This window comes from Patella vulgata, chromosome 8, assembly GCF_932274485.2.
Source record: "Patella vulgata chromosome 8, xgPatVulg1.2, whole genome shotgun sequence".
NCBI classification, from domain to species: domain Eukaryota; kingdom Metazoa; phylum Mollusca; class Gastropoda; family Patellidae; genus Patella; species Patella vulgata.
This window is the reverse complement of record NC_065886.2, coordinates 12,905,281-12,925,421: the sequence shown is the minus strand read 5'-3', so window position 1 is coordinate 12,925,421 and position 20,141 is coordinate 12,905,281. Positions and strand designations below refer to the sequence as shown.

Below are 20,141 nucleotides of genomic sequence, written 5' to 3'. Positions count from 1 at the left end.
GCTCCGCCCGTTCGTCAGTCCGTCCGTCCCGATTTCGTTTCCGGAGCATAGCTCATCAACCGTTGAAGATATATTTTTGAAACTTTGTGCACGCATCAATCTATTACAGTAATTGTGCCTTTTGCTATTAAGTAATTTCTGAGATTTATATTTTTTTTTTGTGTTTCCATGGAAACAATTTTGACTTAGATTTTGGTGTACAATTCCTTTTCCGGAGCATGTCTCATAAAACGTTAAAGATATCTCCTTGTAACTTTGTATACACATCAACCTATTACAGTAAGTGTGCTGTTAGAAATATCTGGGATTTATATTTTCTGTGTTTCCATGGAAACAAATTTGACTTCGTTTTGGGTGTACAATTTTGTTTCCGGAGCATATCTCATAAAGCATTCAAGCAAGGTATCTTCATGAAACTTTGTACACACATTAACCTATTATAGTAATTGTGCCTTTTGCTAATTTCTCGGATTTAATAACTTTGTGTTTCGTAGGGAAACAAGTTTCTCTGTTTAATGATTTTGAATTTTTACCACACATTTTGACATAGTTTTTGGTATATGATTATTATTCTAGAGCATATCACAGAAACTCAAGGTAACTTTATAACACTTTTACATTTCATCAACCTATTATTTTATTTTCTGATGACCTTCCTTCCGTCCTGATTTTTTTTCCGGAGCATATTTCATTATCCGTTCAAGAAATCTTTTTGAAACTACGTACAAACATCAAACTATTCGAGTATTTATTTTCTGATATTGATTATCCGCTCAAGAAATCTTTTTGAAACCTTGTACAAACATCAACCTATTGTAGTATTTCTATTTTCTGATGTATAAGCTTATTGTTTAACATAAAGCAGTTTGGTAGGCAAAGGTTGTTGTGTAAACCTTACAGGGAGTAGCGACCCTGCCTTGCTGAGCTACTGTGATCAGAGTAAATGACTCGTCTGACTAGTCCCATTGATCTTCCAAGAAATTGTTTCTCATTATGCCTTCCAAACAAGTGCTAGGGCGCGGGATGGTGATGACTAGTTATCTTGTTTTATTATTTTTATCTGATATTTATACCGTTTAATTAACATGATTTTTAATTTTAAAAATCGCAAAAGTACACAACGATTATGAACGCCCATTATGGTCAAACATCCGACAATGACGTCTCAAATTTTCATAACGATATAGTTTTTTTTTGAAACGTTAACATGTATTTTATTGAGAAATATTTATGAATCCACAACCTATATTGTCGATAATATAAATTTATACCTATAGTTTTATTTTATAATTTACTTATTAAAAGTATTTATAAGGTTTAAAATCAAACAAGTTTGTTTTCTGTTTATATAGAGATAGTTGGTGCCGAGTGGAACCGTCAGCATGATTTACGCCATATTGTTGGCGTGGAGTGGAAAAGTTACTACGATTTAAGTCAGTGGAGTGGAACCGTCACGTAACTTACAGTAGTAATTAAATACATCATGGAATGCGGCTTCACTCTGAAAATGCAAGATGCAAGTACCGTTGGGACGCCGGTGATGGTGGTAATAAATTACGCCTACACCATGTAGAACATCCGACAGTATTATTGAAAGAAACTTTGAACAGAGAATCATTTATTTCAAACAATTTCAGTGAGTAAAGTAGACGATACTTAAAAAAACGCAATATGTCTAATTGCTCGGCGATATATCGCGATACCCAATGCTAAAATGATACAGTATATATCGCCAACCTCTGTATAGCGATCCCGATACGTATCGATGTATCGTCCCACCACTACTATCAAAACAGGTACGACGGATTGTGGACAAGGCTTTTAGCAACTTTCAAGTACGGTCAATAGGCAATTTCTTTGCAGCTCAACCCACGTGTTTCAAATTATGTCCTGTAACATCTGGGACTTTTCTTTTATATGCTGATCGAAATTATGCCATCTCGCCTTTCAAAACTGGATAGAGCCGTATTCATAATTGTATTAAACGGTTGTTGTGGGGTAATTATTTGATTTTTTCTTTTAAGAAAATGTGAATGTTTGCTCTATGGGAGATTTATCATTACATGGGCAACATGACAGAAGACCAATTTAAAAGAATTATATTGTGTCGATTGCACGTTAAGCACCAATTCTCTCTCTGTCTTTAAACCACTTCATTTTGTTTGATGAAATAAGTGTTTAGAGGTTGGAAAGGTAAGTCAGATTTTGCTCTCGACATAAAAGCCCATGGAGCCCCAGAATAGTGTACCGGTATGGTATTCATATATGGTTACCCACAAAAGTTAATTTGATTTCTACGTAGGATTATACCCATTGTGGATACCAACACTTATTTTATCACACAATATTAAGTTGTTGAAACGGCTAATATGTGATTAAACGGCTTAAATCTTCTCGACGTTTAAACGACCACGTTAGAGAAGTAAATTCGAATTCAATTCAAGTCAATTACGACGGTTAGTGATAGAGCGTAAGTAAGAATTAGTTTTGTTGCTATAAAGTGGCTTTAAGACGCTGGCTCGCGATTGCAAGCCTGGAGGTCGGGTGTTCTGCATTGGCCGAGAAAGTTCATCCAGATTTTTCGGCGTGGTTCCCCCTTGTCAGAGATGCAGGACGGAGGTCCACATTGGCGTGCACGTAAAAGATCCCTCGACATTTGGAATTCGATATAAAGAGTAGGCCGTAGTGCCGCTGTCCGGGCAAAATTTCCCTCATAGCACACTGTATGACGTATGCAGAACAGTACGTAGGACGCTAAACTCCATTTCATTTCATTTCATTTTATTTGCGTTATAACCTATACATATAAGTCAAACATACACGTGACTCCTGTACTTCCCTAATAATAGTTTCGTGGTATGGCATGCGGGTGTATAGTGTAATGGTAAAACAAACGTTCCATTTGTAGGTGGTTTAAAGACACAGGTGAACTTTGCTTAGTAGTGGCAGTGGTAGTATTTCAGCACGGAATCTGTAGGAAAACAGGGATTTGTTTTTTAGATATCGTATTAGAAATTCTGAGAAAAAAACATGACCTAGGCACGGTCACCCGAGGCATTCGTCAGACAAACCAAAATACAATAAACAAAAAACCCTGGCCAAAATGATACATGTTTTCTAGTGATTATATCTCTTTAAAATGTGTCTTAAACTACAGCATACCCTAACCGTAGGCTTGACGATATTAACATGAACGCATTTCTTTATAGATAAGCTGTCGGATATTGAGTATGATTTGGAATATAGGTTAACATAATTAGAATACACAAGCATATAACTAAACCTATTCTAATTGCCCACAAGCCAACTGTGTGATACTGATTCGAGAATACGCTACGCTAGAACGTTGTGTTGTTTTGTTTATATACACACTGAACCAGACTGTTTCTCTATCTATTATTAGACCAGAACAATGGAGGGAAAAGATATCAACAAAAGTTCGCCATTAATTGATGATAATGGTAAAGTTGACAAAGGAAAGGAATCACCTATAGATCATGGTTGGGCATGGGTTATTATGTTTGGTAAGAATTTCTTAATGGCTTGAATTGTTATTTTTTATATTGTAAGAAAAAAAAACACACAAAAACATTGTATTGTTTGAATGTGCATTTTGTGACTGACTATTAATCGATTACACTTAAATATCTTTCGACATACAATGTTCCTAATCACTTAACACAAGTAAATCATTTCCGGACTAGCAATTTAATTTTTATTTCGTTAATGTGGCATACGACCCTAATCCTTGCCAATAGACATCGTTGGATCGAACTGACGACATATTACAATGTAACAGCTTGTATTCCGAATATATCCACTATCATTTCAGTTGAATATACATTTGTATTGTCTGTACTGTTTGGTTGTTTGGTTTTTTTTAAAAAAAATAATAATTGCATATTACTCTTGCCCAGTCCCAGAATAAGGTATAGAACAGCAGATATTGTCTTTTATAATAAAATTTAAACCACCGTGCATATAACGTTTGTACTTAGACTTACAAGTTAAAGATGCATTATGGGACATTAGATAAAGAGCTGGCAGTTCTCACTATAATAGTTAAAAACTAGATAATGTAAAGGGAATTTTTTGAACCGAGAATTTAGTGATTGCATTTTAGGCTTAGCCTCGATCATCATGACTAAAGTCTGCACGATAAAAACAGTCTCAATTATCCATGTTTTTGATTTAATCATCAGTGAGCGTTGAGCAGCAGATCGGATTGTAATCCAGTAAATATCGTAGGCTAGCGATGCCATCTAGAGTCATAGGCGTACGGGGAAATTTTTTACTGGGGGCGGGGGGGGGGGGGTGACCCAAAAATGTAGTTAGGTTCTTAGTATGTTACATAAGATTCATAATATCTCTTTTGCGATGAATAAGTTCTTAATTTCTAAATCATCAATAAAAAAGAAGTAAATTTTATTTACTTGTAATATACACAACTAAAAACAGTTGTTTATGTAACTGTAATTTGTGGCTTACTGTACTCCAAACAATAGAGGGTTCGAGTCTTAAGATTTCTATTTAATTGCCTAACTATAGACACTCTGAATTTAAATTCGCTGTTAAATTGGACGCATTCAAGAACACAATATTTTTTTATACAACTTTTACAAAGTACAATTGTGTGCCCAAATTTTCCCAGCATTTGGTGCCCCCCCCCCCCCCGGCCCCCCCAGCTCGTACGCCAATGTCTAGAGTTGATTATGGTCTGGATAAGTTAATTAATGTCTAATTAATAATATAGATTACATTTCAGGCCTAAAGAAAGGCCTGCAATAGGCAGATTTAGCTCTCGCATAATGTATGTTTAAGGTAGCAAACAGAAGTTAACTTTGTAGAATTCCATGATCGATCGATCCAAATACTTCTTAATGCTTAGAATTTTGTTGATTTGTTTTGGGGGTTTTCAGCATGTTTCATGACCAATACCTTGTGTATGGGTTATATAAGAACGTTTGGAATTTTATTTGTGGAATACCGAGAAAGATTTGAGACATCTGCAGTGACGACAGCTTTAACTATGGGGTTTAGCTGTGGAGTACAATCTATAACAGGTAACAGTATAATATTAACTAAGTTACCAACCTATATTCTGCAAAACAAACATTTCGTAACACTTACAAACGGATTTCATAACTGTGTTGGCTGTAGCTGTCGAAACTTACCCCCACCTCATTGGTTTTCATCACGAAGAATATGCTCACATATATTTTCTGTGCAAATATTGAATATTTATTTGAGCTGAACTGTCATACGCCAGAGCGCTGTAGGAAACGCCTTTAATTAAAACCTGTCATCCGTACATAATATTGTTTTATTTAAATAATTTACAATTGAATGGAAATGAAATACACTATGCCACATCACACGGAACATATGATTCCATGTTATCGTATCTGTGTGCTATTGGAATTTTGACATAGTATTTTACAGATTTTGAATAAATGACAATCAATGCATATTAATTTATCCTAGTAATTAAAGATACATTATGGGAGATAAGATAAAGAGATGGCAGTTCTCGCTATAATAGTTAAAAAGTAGATAGTGTAAAGGTAATTTGCTGAAAATTTCAGTCAAATTGATCCACTATGAGCCGAGAAAGAAGCGGGTGAAATTTTTGCATAGTCTCGGTCATCATTACTAAAATCATTAATATAAACAGCATAGTCTCGATTATCCACTTTTTCTGATTTAATTATCAACGGCCGTTAGCGGCATATAAGAATCTAATCCAGCCAACATCGTAGGCTAGCCTTGACATCGAGAGTTTATTATGGTCTGGATAAGTTAATTAATGTCTAATTGATAATTTAGATAACATTTCAGGCCTAAAGAAAGACTTGTAATGAGCAGATTTTGCTCTTGCATAATGCATGTTTAAGTAGGAAGTACTAATTAAGTAGCAAGGTTTTTTCTTTCATTTCTTAACTCTTGGTTGAAAATTAAGGGTCTAATTTCTTCTGTCATTTATTACTAACAAGTGATATTTCCAACGGCGTAACTATACACGTTTTATCTCATTTGAGTAAATTTTCACATTGGCATTTGTATAAATGACCAGTCTTGTCATTTATAAGGCTAGGTTAATAATGTCCCTTAAAGGTTAAAGCCAATAGTCGGTCAGGCTAAAGCGTTGCTTGTATTAATATTATAATATGATATCTTTATTAGAGCAAAGCATGGTATTACATTAGCATTTATATCAGTAATGGTAATGGTGTTATATGAGTATAATTTATATTACATCTTTATTGGTATATAATATTATATTAGTAGTTATATTAGTATTTATATTACAACTTTATTGGTATATAATATTATATTAGTAGTTATATTAGTATTTATATTACAACTTTATTGCTACATAATATTAGTATTTATATCAGTATTTATATTACAGCTCTATTGGTACATAATATTATATTAGAATTTATAACTGTTCGATCAGTAGTAGCTGTAGGGGGATTTATTTATGGTATCAATGTTATTTTAAAGGTGTTTGCATCTGACATAACTTATGTTATACTGACAGAGTGTATATTAGCAGGTACGTGCAAATCTCGATATTTAGCAGAAAAAAAATCAGCCCTTTAAAATCATTGTCCCTGTTAAATGCAAAACGTATTTTAAACGCCCAACATTCCAACTTACTGGGGACCATGTCAAATTTATGAATCACGCCTCTATTTTTCACACATACATTGCCTTATCACGTTGCCTTATAAATCCTGGACAGGTCAGATTTGGAGTGATTTAGCTTAAAACTTTTCTGTAATATTCAGGGGAACACCATCGGAATTCAGAGTACATCAATGTTTCGTGAAAACTGAATAAAACACAAATCCTATTTTGTTTCGTTTTTTTTATAATTCATAATTTTGGTTTACTTGTCTTTACTACACTAGGATCTGGAAGAGTTGTTATCATTGACGTGTTCTAGATGATGTGACGGACTAGCCAATGAAACGGTCTGTTACGGCGAGCATTAGGCGTGAGGTGCATGGAACTATGGGTTATCTACTACAAACATCAATGCTGATTGGTTAATCAAATGGCTGACGTCATAGTGTCAAAAGTCGCTTTTATGACCACTGACGCGACCTCCCAAAACAACTTGTCAGATCTCTATGTAGTGTAGGCCATCAAAAGTATAAAAAACGAAACGAAATATAGATCTGTATTTTAATCATATACTATAGGCCATCGAATGTATAAAAAAACGAAACGAAGTATAGATCTATATTTAATCAGATTGTGTTTCGTGGAGGTTTAGCCACTGTCACTGATATTCTGTAAGCACCCTACACTAACAGGGGTTGTTTTCGGTTTTGTTGGTATTCGGTCCGCCCCCCCTCCCCCCATCTACTTCCTCTATCCCACCCTCTCATTGTAATCATCTAAACACCCCCTGGTGAGATTCTTGCATTTCTGAATAAATACAATTAAGACAGGTGATATCAGAAATATTTAAAGTTTTGTTTGTTAAAGAGTGCTGGGGAAATATATTAATTTACACTACAGTTCATGTATAGAATATAAGTTCATCAAAAGGTCAAAAGTTTGTCCAATTTAACCATGACCGACGAATGCCCGGTTGACATATATATATATATTATTATATTATATAAAATCTTGTATTACGTTATCACTTAATGTTACTACTTTCTGGACGACATGATCGTAGAGTCACGAACAAATATCTGTAGAATGAAAAGTGTAATTCCATGGTAAATATTGTTACAGATAAAAAATACCTCCTGCTTAATTGGACATGGGGACATACCAGTCTGCTCTTATGGAAACGCTTTGCTTCTATTTCCTTGATGCTTAATAAAACGGCCCTTTATGAATTCACATAATAATTATGACAATCGATGCCTACTTCATGTCTTGGGGGTTTTCAGTATGCTTCTGCTAAAGAGATAAACGTAACAACGAAACACAATTAATGTATCGGGAGTTAATCTAAAAATGACTTTGGGTGGTTTGGGTTGTGCTAGGTTGCAGATTTCAGTCCGTACGAGGCCGAACATGCGCACCAATTCTAAAACACCTGTGTGGGTTTTATTTATTTATTTTTTTTTAATTTTTATTATTCCACAGAATTTGTCGAAACATTTGTTTGTCTCAACACTCTAAGTAGATTAACATAAAAAATACGTATAGCCATAACAATTCGAGGAGTCTTGTTGTTGGCTTGTAGCGGGTTGGGGGGGGGGGGGTGTCTGTTGATCATACAGTCGGGGGTGGGGTGGGTGGGGCTGGGCTGTTGATCATACAGCCTGTCATCTATTCAAGTATCTTAAGTAGGGTCGTATTGTAACCTCCTGGGTTTTCAGGCCAATTATTTGATAATCCCAAACTAAGTGAATGCTAACCTCCCTCCCCTAATTTGAATTTTTCAGGTGCTGCTCATGGAATGGTATTCAGTCCAACCTTTGTAATATTAGGTCAATATTTTAATAAATACCGTTCCTTTGCCACAGCTTTTGCCACCTGTGGATCCAGTTTAGGAGGTATGCTGTTTGCACCTATGTTAAACTATCTACTGGATACAGAAGGATATAGTGGGGCTTTATTAATATACGGTGGTCTAATGTTTAATATTATTCCATTTGCTTGTTTATTTCGTCCGTTAAAACCTAAAGAAATGCAAACAGATGAGGAATGCTCTGAAACAGCTGTCACTATTGATGCTACTCTCGCAGTGGCGGACGTTGGTTCTTTCTATGGCTTAAATCTTATTGCCGGTCGCTCAACCCTTGTGGCACCCAAAATATTAAGCAACAGCGAAAATAATATTGTTGTTGATAAAAGATTTCCTTTAGATAAAAATTTGGACGAATCTATATCTAAATCGGCCAGTGTTTCTCATATTAACAAAGTTATACTCCTAGATAGTGTGTTACAATTAAGTGTTCAAAATCGAAGAATCGTGGACCAGGAAAAGGATAAGAGTGAAATAGTAACCAAATCCATTCCAGGACTTTTTCTAAAGCTCATCAGAGTGTTTGACTTCAGATTATTCCAAGACTATCGTTTCCTGATCATATCGGCCTTTACATTCTTTGGACCAATTGCAGTTGGTACCGGGGGCCTTTTATTACCGCCTCTAAATAAAGAGATGGGTCTACACAGTACTCAATCCTCCAACCTCCTCATGGTGCTAGCAGCAGTTGATCTATGTAGTAGATTTATCATTGGAATAATAGCTGATAAAAACTGGATAAGAAAACAGAATATTGTGATTATATCGTTGATTATTCTCGGGGTTTCTTTTCAATTTGTTGGATTTTGTACAGATTTCCCCCGGCTTGTGGTGTTTACAGTAGTGATGGGGTTATTTTCTGGTGCTTATTTTGCGTTATTAACTGTCATATTGATAGATATAGTGGGATTAGCTAAATTAAGTCCTGTGTTAGGTTTTGTGCAGCTGTATGGTGGAATATCTAGTGTAGCAATGTTTCCATTATTAGGTAAGTATAACAAATCTCCCCAAGGTGACAAAGCAAAGTTCTTTTACAGGAATTTGTATGAAAAGATAACGAAGATTGATTTTATCAAATACACCATAGCAATTTGGGGGGTTGGGTGTCCGAATGGTTAGCACGTATCATTAGGCCTGTCATTGAGTCAACTGGCGTGGTTTCGAATCCCTGGTTGTACGTGACAAGGAGTAGGGTATTGCTAGTAATGAAACTCTTACGCGATAATCTTAATATAAAGAGATAGGAAATGAAATGAAATGGGGTTTAACGTCCTACTGTTCTGCTCCTAAACTGGACTAATGAAGACGGGCATACGCCATACAGTGTGCTATGAGGGAAATTTTGCCCGGGCAGCGGCGCTACGGCCTACTCTTATATCGAATTTCAACTGCCAAGGGATCTTTAACGTGCACGCCAATGTGCACATGGGACCTCGGTTTTTCGTTCCAACCGAACGACTAGACAACTGTCCTTGTCAGGCCCTCCATTCTGCATCACTGACAAGGGGAAACCACGCCAGGAAGTCTGCATGAACCTTCTCGGCCAATGCAGGGATCGAACACCCGACCTCCAGGCTAGCGAGCCAGCGTCTTACCCACTTAGCCACCGTGACCCACATGAAGAGATAGGGACATATTATAAGTTCCGACACGACAACCCGACAGGTAACCGCTACCAGGATTTAATTAATATTATTCCAATGTTACATGGCTTTTAAAATTCAAAAAAATATTTTCAGGTCTATTACGGGATGTGACAGGGAGCTATGTTGCTGCCTATCAGTTTCTCGGTGCTACTGCCTTTGTTACTGCTCTAATTTTATTAATGGAACCACTAGTAAGACGCCATCGTAAAAAGGCAAAGGCAACTCCCGGCATTAGTGTGGCGAAAATAGAAGATGATGATTGAAAAGGCTGTTTGGTGTACCCGATTTCATTCATTTTAACAATAATATCCACATGAACATGTTGTCGAGAATGTCTGATCATGGTATCCATGTAAATAAAAAATGCTTTCTTGGTTTGGATATTCAGGTTCGAACTGACATCCTTTCAGTTTCATTTTACAACTCCTCGTCTTCTGAAGAAGACAATATATAGTCACACCCGGAACTCGTGGGTAGGCGTTACGGTTCAACCATAGTAAAGATCTGTACTTATTTGTAATCTGTTTAATCTATGTAAAACTGGTGGACAACATTATCCTTTAAGATTGAGGTTATTCGGTGTCATCGTATTTTCAATCCAGAATTTGAAGATTTTGTAAAATAAGTGTCTCTTAAACGATTTAATTATATGTTAAACCGTGTAGAGCAATAAATTAATATACGGTCCAGGAGTTTCACCTTCTACCAACGATCTCGTTAGTTCGAAATAAGACGAGTTTCTACTCGTATGTAATTAAAATCTTTCTGTTTTAATTTAAATCTTGTGATACCAAAACAGTATTTGCAGTCCAGAGCAGAGCTGGGGACAGGTGGACAAATTAGCATGAGCCTACCACAAATTAGCATGAGTTCGACTTCCCCCACCAGGTAGAGACAAATGGTGCGCCTTTGATTAAAATGATTTTTAATTTCAAAAATCGGAAAAGTACACAACGATTATGAGCGCCCATTATGGTCAAACATCCGACAATGAAGTCTCAAATTTTCATAACGATATATTTTATTTTTGAAACGTTTATATTGAAATATATTATGAATCGACAAACTATATTGTCGATAATGTGATTTTTTACCTATAGTTTTATTTTATAATTTACTTATTAAAAGTATTTATAAGGTTTAAAATCAAACAAGTTTGTTTTCTGTTTATACAGAGATAGGTGGTGTGGAGTGGAACCGTCAGCACGATTTACACCATATTGTTGGTGTGGAGTGGAACTGTCAGCACGATTTACGCTATATTGTTGATGTGGCGTGGAACCGCCAGCACGATTTACGCCATATTGTTGATGTGGCGTGGAACCGCCAGCACGAGTTACGCTATATTGTTGATGTGGCGTGGAACCGCCAGCACGATTTACGCCATATTGTTGGTATGGCGTGGAACCGCCAGCATGATTTACCACTATTGTTGGTGTGGAGTGGAACCGCTAGCACGATTTACGCCATATTGTTGGTGTGGAGTGGAACCGTCAGCACGATTTACGCCATATTGTTGGTGTGGAGTGGAACTGTCAGCATGATTTATGCCATATTGTTGGTGTGGAGTGGAACCGTCAGCACGATTTACGCCATATTGTAGGTGTGGAGTGGAACTGCCAGCACGGTTTACTCATATTGTTGGTGTGGAGTGAAACTGTCAGCACGATTTACGCCATATTGTTGGTGTGGAGTGGAACTGTCAGCACGATTTACGCCATATTGTTGGTGTGGAGTGAAACCGTCAGCAGGATTTACGCCATATTGTAGGTGTGGAGTGGAACTGCCAGCACGGTTTACTCATATTGTTGGTGTGGAGTGGAACTGTCAGCACGATTTACGCCATATGGCCCCGAGTCCCTGACATTATATCTGGAAGGAAACTAACTTGTCGGAATCCTACAAAATTATGCCCGTGTTATGTCTTAATATCCAAAATGAATAACTTAGAATTCCTGGAATTTACAAAATATATTATGTTTAATGGAAATAGAGTTGAAATTAATCCTAGCTTTGTGAAAAATTGTCGTGCTACTGAAGTACATTTATCTTGTGGCGTGGCTTAATTCTGGGATCTAAAAACTCTATATTTAACTCTAATTCTTCCAAAGCTATATCTAGCAGACATATGTATGTTGGGGGCTTTAAATACAATGAAGGTTACTTACAGTGAACTCATTTGGGGCCAAAGCAAAGAATTCCTAAACCAAACCCCCAAAATATTGACTTAAGTTTTGCCTGTCTGATAGCAAAGATACTGTTGGCTTCTCTATGGCATAGTTTTTATGCCTTAATCATATATTTATTTTTGAATTTGGAAGTGTGATTATCAATGTCGGAAGCTCATCGTGTATCGGTAAGATCACAACATCAATGCTGATTTAAATTGACAAATAATTCGTGTTTTCAATGTCGATATTGAGTTAAAGACTTAAAAATAGCTACTTTAAGTGGTTTGGACCAGGGCTCTTACTTCAATCTTATTTCCAATTCTATTATATACTATATAATATTATATACTAACTGGGAGGAAATTTACCTGTCAGTCTATTTAAATATCATAAATTAGAATTTCAACCAATTCACTAAACAGAACTGAAATGGGGTTTAACTTCCTACTATCCTACTCCGACTGGGCTAATGAAGACGGGCATAAGCCATACAGTGTGCTATGAGGGAAATTTTGCCTTGGCAGCGGCACTATGGCCTACTCTTATACCGAATTCCAACTGACAAGGGATCTTTTACATGCACGCCAATGTATACACAGGACCTCGTTTTTCGTCCCATCCGAACAACTAGACAGCTGTCCTTGACAGGCTCTCGGAACTGTACCAGTGAAAAGGGGAAATCAACAAACAATTAAACCTTAGAACACCTTAGGCTAGCAATATTTTGAAGTGAAAACACTCTTTTAGATAAACAGGATCAGATGATAAATTACAAATATATCTAGTATAAAAAATGTTTTTAATAAATAACATTATCAATATTACATATATTAAGAGGAAATATCATAATAATCATTATTTACAATATATATCACAATTCTTTTCTCTAAACAATAAACATATATTTTATTTATAAAATACCTAAAGATTGCTAAACAAAACATAAGTCTAACATGATCTTAAAGAGATATTTCCAGAGCAGTTATATTACACAGTGGATCAACCAAGTGATCAGTCCAGGAATTCTCTCAAATGTTAGACATTTAATAATATGTAAGTCTAACAGACTCCCTTAATTAAAGAGATCTTTCCAGTACAGTTATAATTAGAAACAGAAGAATCCAGGAATTGTCTCAAATGTCATAGACATCTAATAATGTAAGTCTAACAGACTCTTAAAGAGATATTTCCAGTACAGTTATAATTAGAAACAGAAGAATCCGGGAATTCTCTCAAATGTTAGACATTATAGAAGTAGTATCAAGTTGATTCCATACTACCAAGATAATAATACACTGCTACCTGCACAACACTCATCACTAATTTGTTCTTTACATACAAATGTAGATTATATTTCTAAAGGATTAAGACCAAATTCTAGAAGCACTTGTTTATTTTTAGCTTGTATTGTTGTAGATTTTTCTTCCCACAGTTTTTTGGATGATTCTACTTTGTCTACTAGGAGATCGAATGCTTGCTGTAAAAAGAAATAATTAAACAACAATAATTAATATACATCTTCACAGTGGCAGAAAGGGGATAGCAGAGATTGAAGGACCTGGCCATTCATTTCATTGGGAGGGGGGGGGGGGGTCAATGAAGTACTGTTTGAAATTTGAAATAATTGCTATTAATTGTACACACTCCTGCAGTCCCACAACCAACTTGTTCCTGAAGAAACGACTGTGGGTTTTACAACATCTGGACGTTGCTAGATTGCTTTACAATTCCTGAACTTTTAGCTTATGTTATCTCCATTTACCGCACACACCTGAACAGTACTAGTAGTGTCCAATCAGAAGTTGTGACACAAACAGGCTCAAATCAAATATAGCGACCTCCACGAAAACCTTGACATTCAACGATCCTTGAACTTTGCAACTCTATTATCAAAGGTAGACATTTTAGTTGGAAAGTGAGAGCCTTGGTATTTGTGATGATCGAGGAATCTGATACGCTCCCCAGCTTGGTCAGTAGCCAATTGAAATTAGTGATAAAACATCCAGGGTATTACATGAAGGCCTTGATAAGATGTATAGAGTTAAAGCGAGATGAAGCCTTCTATTGAAGATGCACAAGCTGTGAATCTAGGTTTTAATACATGAATTTCATGAAACCAGAATAGCAGAAGATCTAATTTCTGGCACCAAACTTAGTTACTGTCACTATATTAAATATGCCACTTGCATCTCAATTTGATTAAAATACAGATCTATATTTCGTTTCGTGTTTTTATACTTTCGATGGCCTACACTACATGAAGATCTGTAGTTGAAGGCCGCATCGAGGTCGTAGGAATGGCTTGGGACCCTATAATGCCAGACATTGAATAATTAATCCGCGTTGGTGTTTCTAGTGGTTTATCCACAGTTCCGTGCATGGTTTCATTGGCTAATCCCTCATGCCATCCAGAACGTAGGTTATATAACAACTCTTCCAGATTCTAGTGTAGTACAGACAAATAAAACAAAATTTGGAACTATAAAAAAACGAAACGAAATAGGATCTGTGCTTTAATCAGATTGCCTGCATCTTCATATACTTCTAAACTCATACTGGGTGGCTTTCTCATAAACTTATAACAGTTGTCAGATTTCACAATTTTAGTAGGTTACCCTATCAAAAAACTTAAAAAATCGGGCGATCATCATTTCTATTGTAAGGTAGGTTACCAGGTAGAGGGTGGGGCTTTGGTCCTTTTATCATGCACTTACTCGTAAGCATGCTTCATAATCCTTCTCCATACTGTTCATCTTTAGTTTTAATTCACTGATAGTTAATTCTCTATCTTGTATTTTCTTGTCTTTCTCTTCCTTTGTCTTTTTTAGCTGAAGTTCTGTATCAGCTGAAATATAATATTATGTTAACATAGTTGTCTAGCCTGTCTTGTCATTTCTAATGAAATTATGTCTCACACTCATCCAAGCAATCATCTCTTTAGACTAAGATATTTGTCAAGGGCTTTTGTTGAACTCCTTGAAAACCACAAAATAAATCTAAAATTTTAAACATCATCTAATTTTAAAAAAAGTTTATTTATGAAACACCTATAACATCACACATTCCATAAGCACTAATGCCTCTTAAAACATAGGCTACAATATGTAAGAGCTAAATATGACTATTGCAGGTCTTTCCTTAGGCCTGAAATAATATCTAAATTATTAATTAGACATGATAATTAACTTATCCAGACCATAATCAACTCTCGATGCCATCGCTAACCTACCATATTTATCGGATTGGAATACTTTTTTTGAAAAATAATTAAACGTAAAAATGGATAATCAAGACTTTGTAGTTTATCGTACCAACTTTAGTAATGGTGATCAAAGCTAGCCTAAAATTCAAAAGCTAATATCTCGGTTCAGAGTGGAGCAATTTGACTGAAATTTTCAGCATATTCTATTTACGCTATTTATTTTCTAACTATTATAGTAAGAACTGTCAATTCGTTATTTAATCTCCAATAATACCCTTTAATTGTGGGTTAGAAGACTTCTATTAATAAATTACATAACACATCACAGGTAATCAAAGTTGTAAAGCTATATGATTTATTGATCTCTACTTACTAAGTTTAGTACGTGTTCTGGCTAATTCAGTTTCCAACTGGTGAATCCTTAATCCCATTTCCGTTTGCATAGTCTTGTACTGTCTAGTCATATCTATAAAAAAGTTATAATGTAAATAATATAGTCTTGTACTGTCTAGTCATATCAATAATAACGTTATAATGTAAATAATATAGACTTGTACTGTCTAGTCGTATCTATAACAAAGTTGTACTAGTTATAGTGTAAATAATATAGTCTTGTACTATCTAGTCGTATCTATAATAAAGTTATACTAGTTATAGTGTCAGGGCTGGGGCCATTACATTGCCAATGTAATTAATTACATTACCATTACTTTTTAAATGTAATCATTACAATTACTTTCTAATTTTTAGCCATATAATTAATTACCATTACCCATTACATTGAAAGTAATTAATTACCATTACCCATTACTTTATGACTATATAAATAAAAAAAAAATTTTCATAGAAATTAAAAAGACAACCTTATTTTTCTGCCATGAAGTACCTACAAAATCAAACTCAAACTAATCCTTGATTCACTTAATAGATATTTGTTTATGAATTATTATTTCTAGCAATTATAACATCAAGGCAAATTTTATAGTGACGGGCAGTGGTGACAAAAAAAAGTTTTTCATAGAAATTAAAAAGACAACCTTATTTTTCTGCCATGAAGTACCTACAAAATCAAACTCAAACTAATCCTTGATTCACTTAATAGATATTTGTTTATGAATTATTATTTCTAACAATTATAACATCAAGGCAAATTTTATAGTGATGGGCAGTGGTGACAAAAACTGACATTTTCACTGTATGACTTGAAAAATGAATCAAAACTATAGTTAATTAACTGTATTTTCATTTTAAGTAATTTTTAAAAAATTGTAATCAGTCCAAATAGTTTTTCTATAATATATTGTATAATAAATGGTAAATTATTCAGCATGACTCTAAAACAAAATATATATTAGTTTTAAGTAACCATAAAATGATGAGATACTTAAAGGTCATTGTTTGGTTTGTCACTTGTTACCTTGAGATTAAGATTAAAGTGCAGCAAGACTATTGTCTTTTAATCTAACTGACTGATTGATTGATTGATTGATTGGCTGCAAATTAGTACTAATCTTTGATTATAATATACATCTTATCAGAAATCCACTTCTTAGGTTACATGTCTAAAAAGGGTTCCTACATAAAAAGTAATAAAAGAAAATGTTTAATGCCTTCTGATTTTTCTTATAATTTTTTAAAACTGATTTAAATCTTTTTTTTAGAATTATAATGAATTGGATTTGTGTCAGATACACTTAATTACTTCTTTGGTGCTATAAAATTTGAGGCTTGTCATTTTGGAAATATTTATATATGCCATAAAATGTAATTGAAAAGTAATTGAAATGTAATTGACTATTACATGATTTTTGGAATGTAATTAATTACATTTCCATTACTCATTACTTTTGAAATCTTCCATTACTCATTACATTTTCATTACTTAAAAAATGTAATGATTACATTCCATTACCATTACCCATTACCATTACCCCAGCCCTGTATAGTGTAAATAATATAGTCTTGCACTTTCTAGTCGTATATATAATAAAACTTCTAGTGTAAATAATAGTCTTGTACTGTCCAGTCATTTCTATAATGAAGTTATCTAAAATAATGATATAAAGTACGGTAAATATCCATAGTTTTGTACTGTTTAGTTATAACTTATAAATAATATAAATTTTACGTAATAAACAATAATATAACAACCAAATCGAGTTAATGGATCTGGGGAAGTGTCCACTGACCTGTACACTGCAGTCACAGGTCTGCCATGAAGCCGACTTGACTTAAAAAATAAAAACAAACTTACAAAAGATTAAAATAATTATTACCAGCACTAATGTCCTTTTGATCCTTTTTATGGTCTTCCAGATCATCTTCAGCTCCCAGCATTCTTTGACGCATTTCATCTTTATAAACAACTGATCGCCTTGTAAACTCCTTTCGTATTGCTAAAATGGAGAATAAAAAATTAATTTAAGTTTAAGATGTCATTTAAAATAATTTGATCTACCCTCATTTTATGTATGCAGCCTCTTGTAGGCATTTTGATGCAATAAATCTTATCTTCCTTTAAATTACAAACTGTCCTGTGACCGGTGTGGTGGGCTATATACTTGGTCAAGATAGAAACATGTACCAATAATGTATTTATTTTAATGTCCATGGGTATGGTGCATGTTTTTTTTTATCTTCACAAACAATTTTTGCAAATTCTAGATTTTGTCATTGATCAGTAAAAAAGAAGATAGTTCAGTTGAGTGCTACCCACCTTTTTATTAGGTCAAAATGATGTATAATTATAATGTTAAATGATATTTACCTAAATGATCTTTTAGAGCCTGTATTTCATCAACTGTTCTTTTATATTTATCTTCTAACATCAAAGTAGCATCTGGAAGAAAAAAAGATATCAAGTTTTTAATGGCAATTATTTTATTAATAAACTATACAAACAACTTTGCTATTTTTATTAGGCTTTACTACTAGCAGGCCTACTATATTCAAACTGTATAGCTCTTTCTTCTAATCTTTCTATGGCTAATTTGAACTTGAGGGCCTCTTTTCCCGGCAAGGTATAGCCTATCCAGGCCCCAGCTTCACAAAGTATTCTTTACTCAATATCTTTGATCCAAAAACACAAAAATGTTAACATAGTAACATGTTATAATTGCCCATTGAATTGGTGTATTTACTATTTGATACAACAAACGTTTTATAAATAATATAAAACTTATACAGGGCTATAGTTTAGTTAAAATAAGGCGAACAATTTTGAGTAAATTCTTAAAGGCTCAATACCACTCTTGTTGTAACTGAATAATATGTCCCAATCTTTATTCTGGTCAACAAATTGTACTATTTTAGAATATTTCAAGTAATTGATGATACAAATTTCATCTTAACACACCTTATTTAAAAATTTTGAAAAATTCAACATAATGGTTTGAAACGTCTAACGTAAACCTTTTGAAATGAAACTTCGATTTAAAAATATTTTCGAACCCTCTGGACAAGTAAAATAGGATGTAATGGATAATTTACACAGCAGGTAGGACACTTAAACATCTAGTACTTAGACAGAGATATTATTTATTTTCTAGAGCTTTCAAGCCAGCAAGAGTGTTATTGTCCCTTTAACTAAAGCCCGAGAATGTTTTGTGAAACCGGGACCTGATTCACTGATTGATTCTTATCATTTTCTAGACAGTTGCCCATCAGTATCAGCTGATTCTTGCGAAAAAAAACAACTGAAAACAAAACAAAAATATTGTCAAATGTCATAATTATTTTTGTAGAAAAAATAATGATTTAAATTCCTTACCATCTTTCTTCTTGCCTTTCCCTTTCTTTTTCCCCTTTCCTTTCTTCTTTTTTGGTGGCATTTTGATTTTGATTTTTGGGTACAAATTAAGAAAAATTGCACAAAAATTATCGAGTAGGGTCGGTTGCTAATCACGCTGCAACATGCAGTAAGGAGAATAATAAAATTTGATTGGAAGAAATCCTAAAGAGAGATAACTCTATTTTTATGTTCTGTACATCCAGTCCTGATTGATGAAACTATGGTGCAGCAAAAGGGTCACGTTAAACCTTATTTCATTATCTAACTATTGCTAAACGAGGGGGACAAGTCAGGTCAGTTGAAAAAAACCCTCCCAAATTGAGTTCTTGTTAGACATGAGTGTAGTGGAAATATAAATGACATGAAAACAAAAAAGAAATAAACGTATAGTCTAATTTCAATTAGACTGGTTGAGCATGGTCACCAATCTCATCACATTTACCCCAAGGGAGAGAAATAGGGGTTTAACATTCAATTTACACAAACAAGGTCATATTGGGACTAACATAATATGGTAAATTTAATTTCAATAATAAACATGCTCTTTTTAACAATGGGAGGGAGGAAACCAGACCTGGGGAAAACCCACGGGGTTGGGAGGGGAACCCAACACCATATCATATACAAGCTTGGGATTGAAATGATACCACTTGACTCCAATGACTAACCAGTTGATTTAAAGCGCACGTTAGACCTTTCGCCCCCTGCTCCAAAAAGCCTCTTCAACTTCGGATATGTGGGTTAGAAGTCTTTTATTAATTTACATATCACCTCACAGTTAATCAAAGTTATCAAGAGATTTTGTACGAGCTTGCCTCGGTTTTCATCCCAT

The 20,141-nt window shown here is 34.5% G+C and overlaps 2 protein-coding genes across 2 annotated transcripts; one reads left to right on the top strand and one right to left on the bottom strand.

Annotated features, from left to right (window-relative positions):
* Nucleotides 1–3,419: 3,419 nt before the first annotated feature.
* Nucleotides 3,420–11,203, top strand: LOC126830175 (monocarboxylate transporter 13-like). The gene is made up of 5 exons (XM_050560485.2): nucleotides 3,420–3,524; nucleotides 4,920–5,063; nucleotides 6,413–6,559; nucleotides 8,418–9,488; nucleotides 10,240–11,203. Exons 1-5 carry the CDS (start codon nucleotides 3,518–3,520, stop codon nucleotides 10,407–10,409), a joined length of 1,539 nt encoding a protein of 512 aa, XP_050416442.2. The 5' UTR covers nucleotides 3,420–3,517; the 3' UTR covers nucleotides 10,410–11,203.
* A 1,894-nt stretch (nucleotides 11,204–13,097) lies between these two features.
* On the bottom strand, nucleotides 13,098–19,448 carry LOC126830181 (coiled-coil domain-containing protein 153). Its single transcript, XM_050560495.2, has 6 exons — nucleotides 19,289–19,448; nucleotides 18,287–18,358; nucleotides 17,796–17,915; nucleotides 15,893–15,985; nucleotides 15,032–15,162; nucleotides 13,098–13,794 (listed from the first exon to the last, which is right to left on the bottom strand). Exons 1-6 carry the CDS (start codon nucleotides 19,347–19,349, stop codon nucleotides 13,666–13,668), a joined length of 606 nt encoding a protein of 201 aa, XP_050416452.2. The 5' UTR covers nucleotides 19,350–19,448; the 3' UTR covers nucleotides 13,098–13,665.
* Nucleotides 19,449–20,141: the final 693 nt, after the last annotated feature.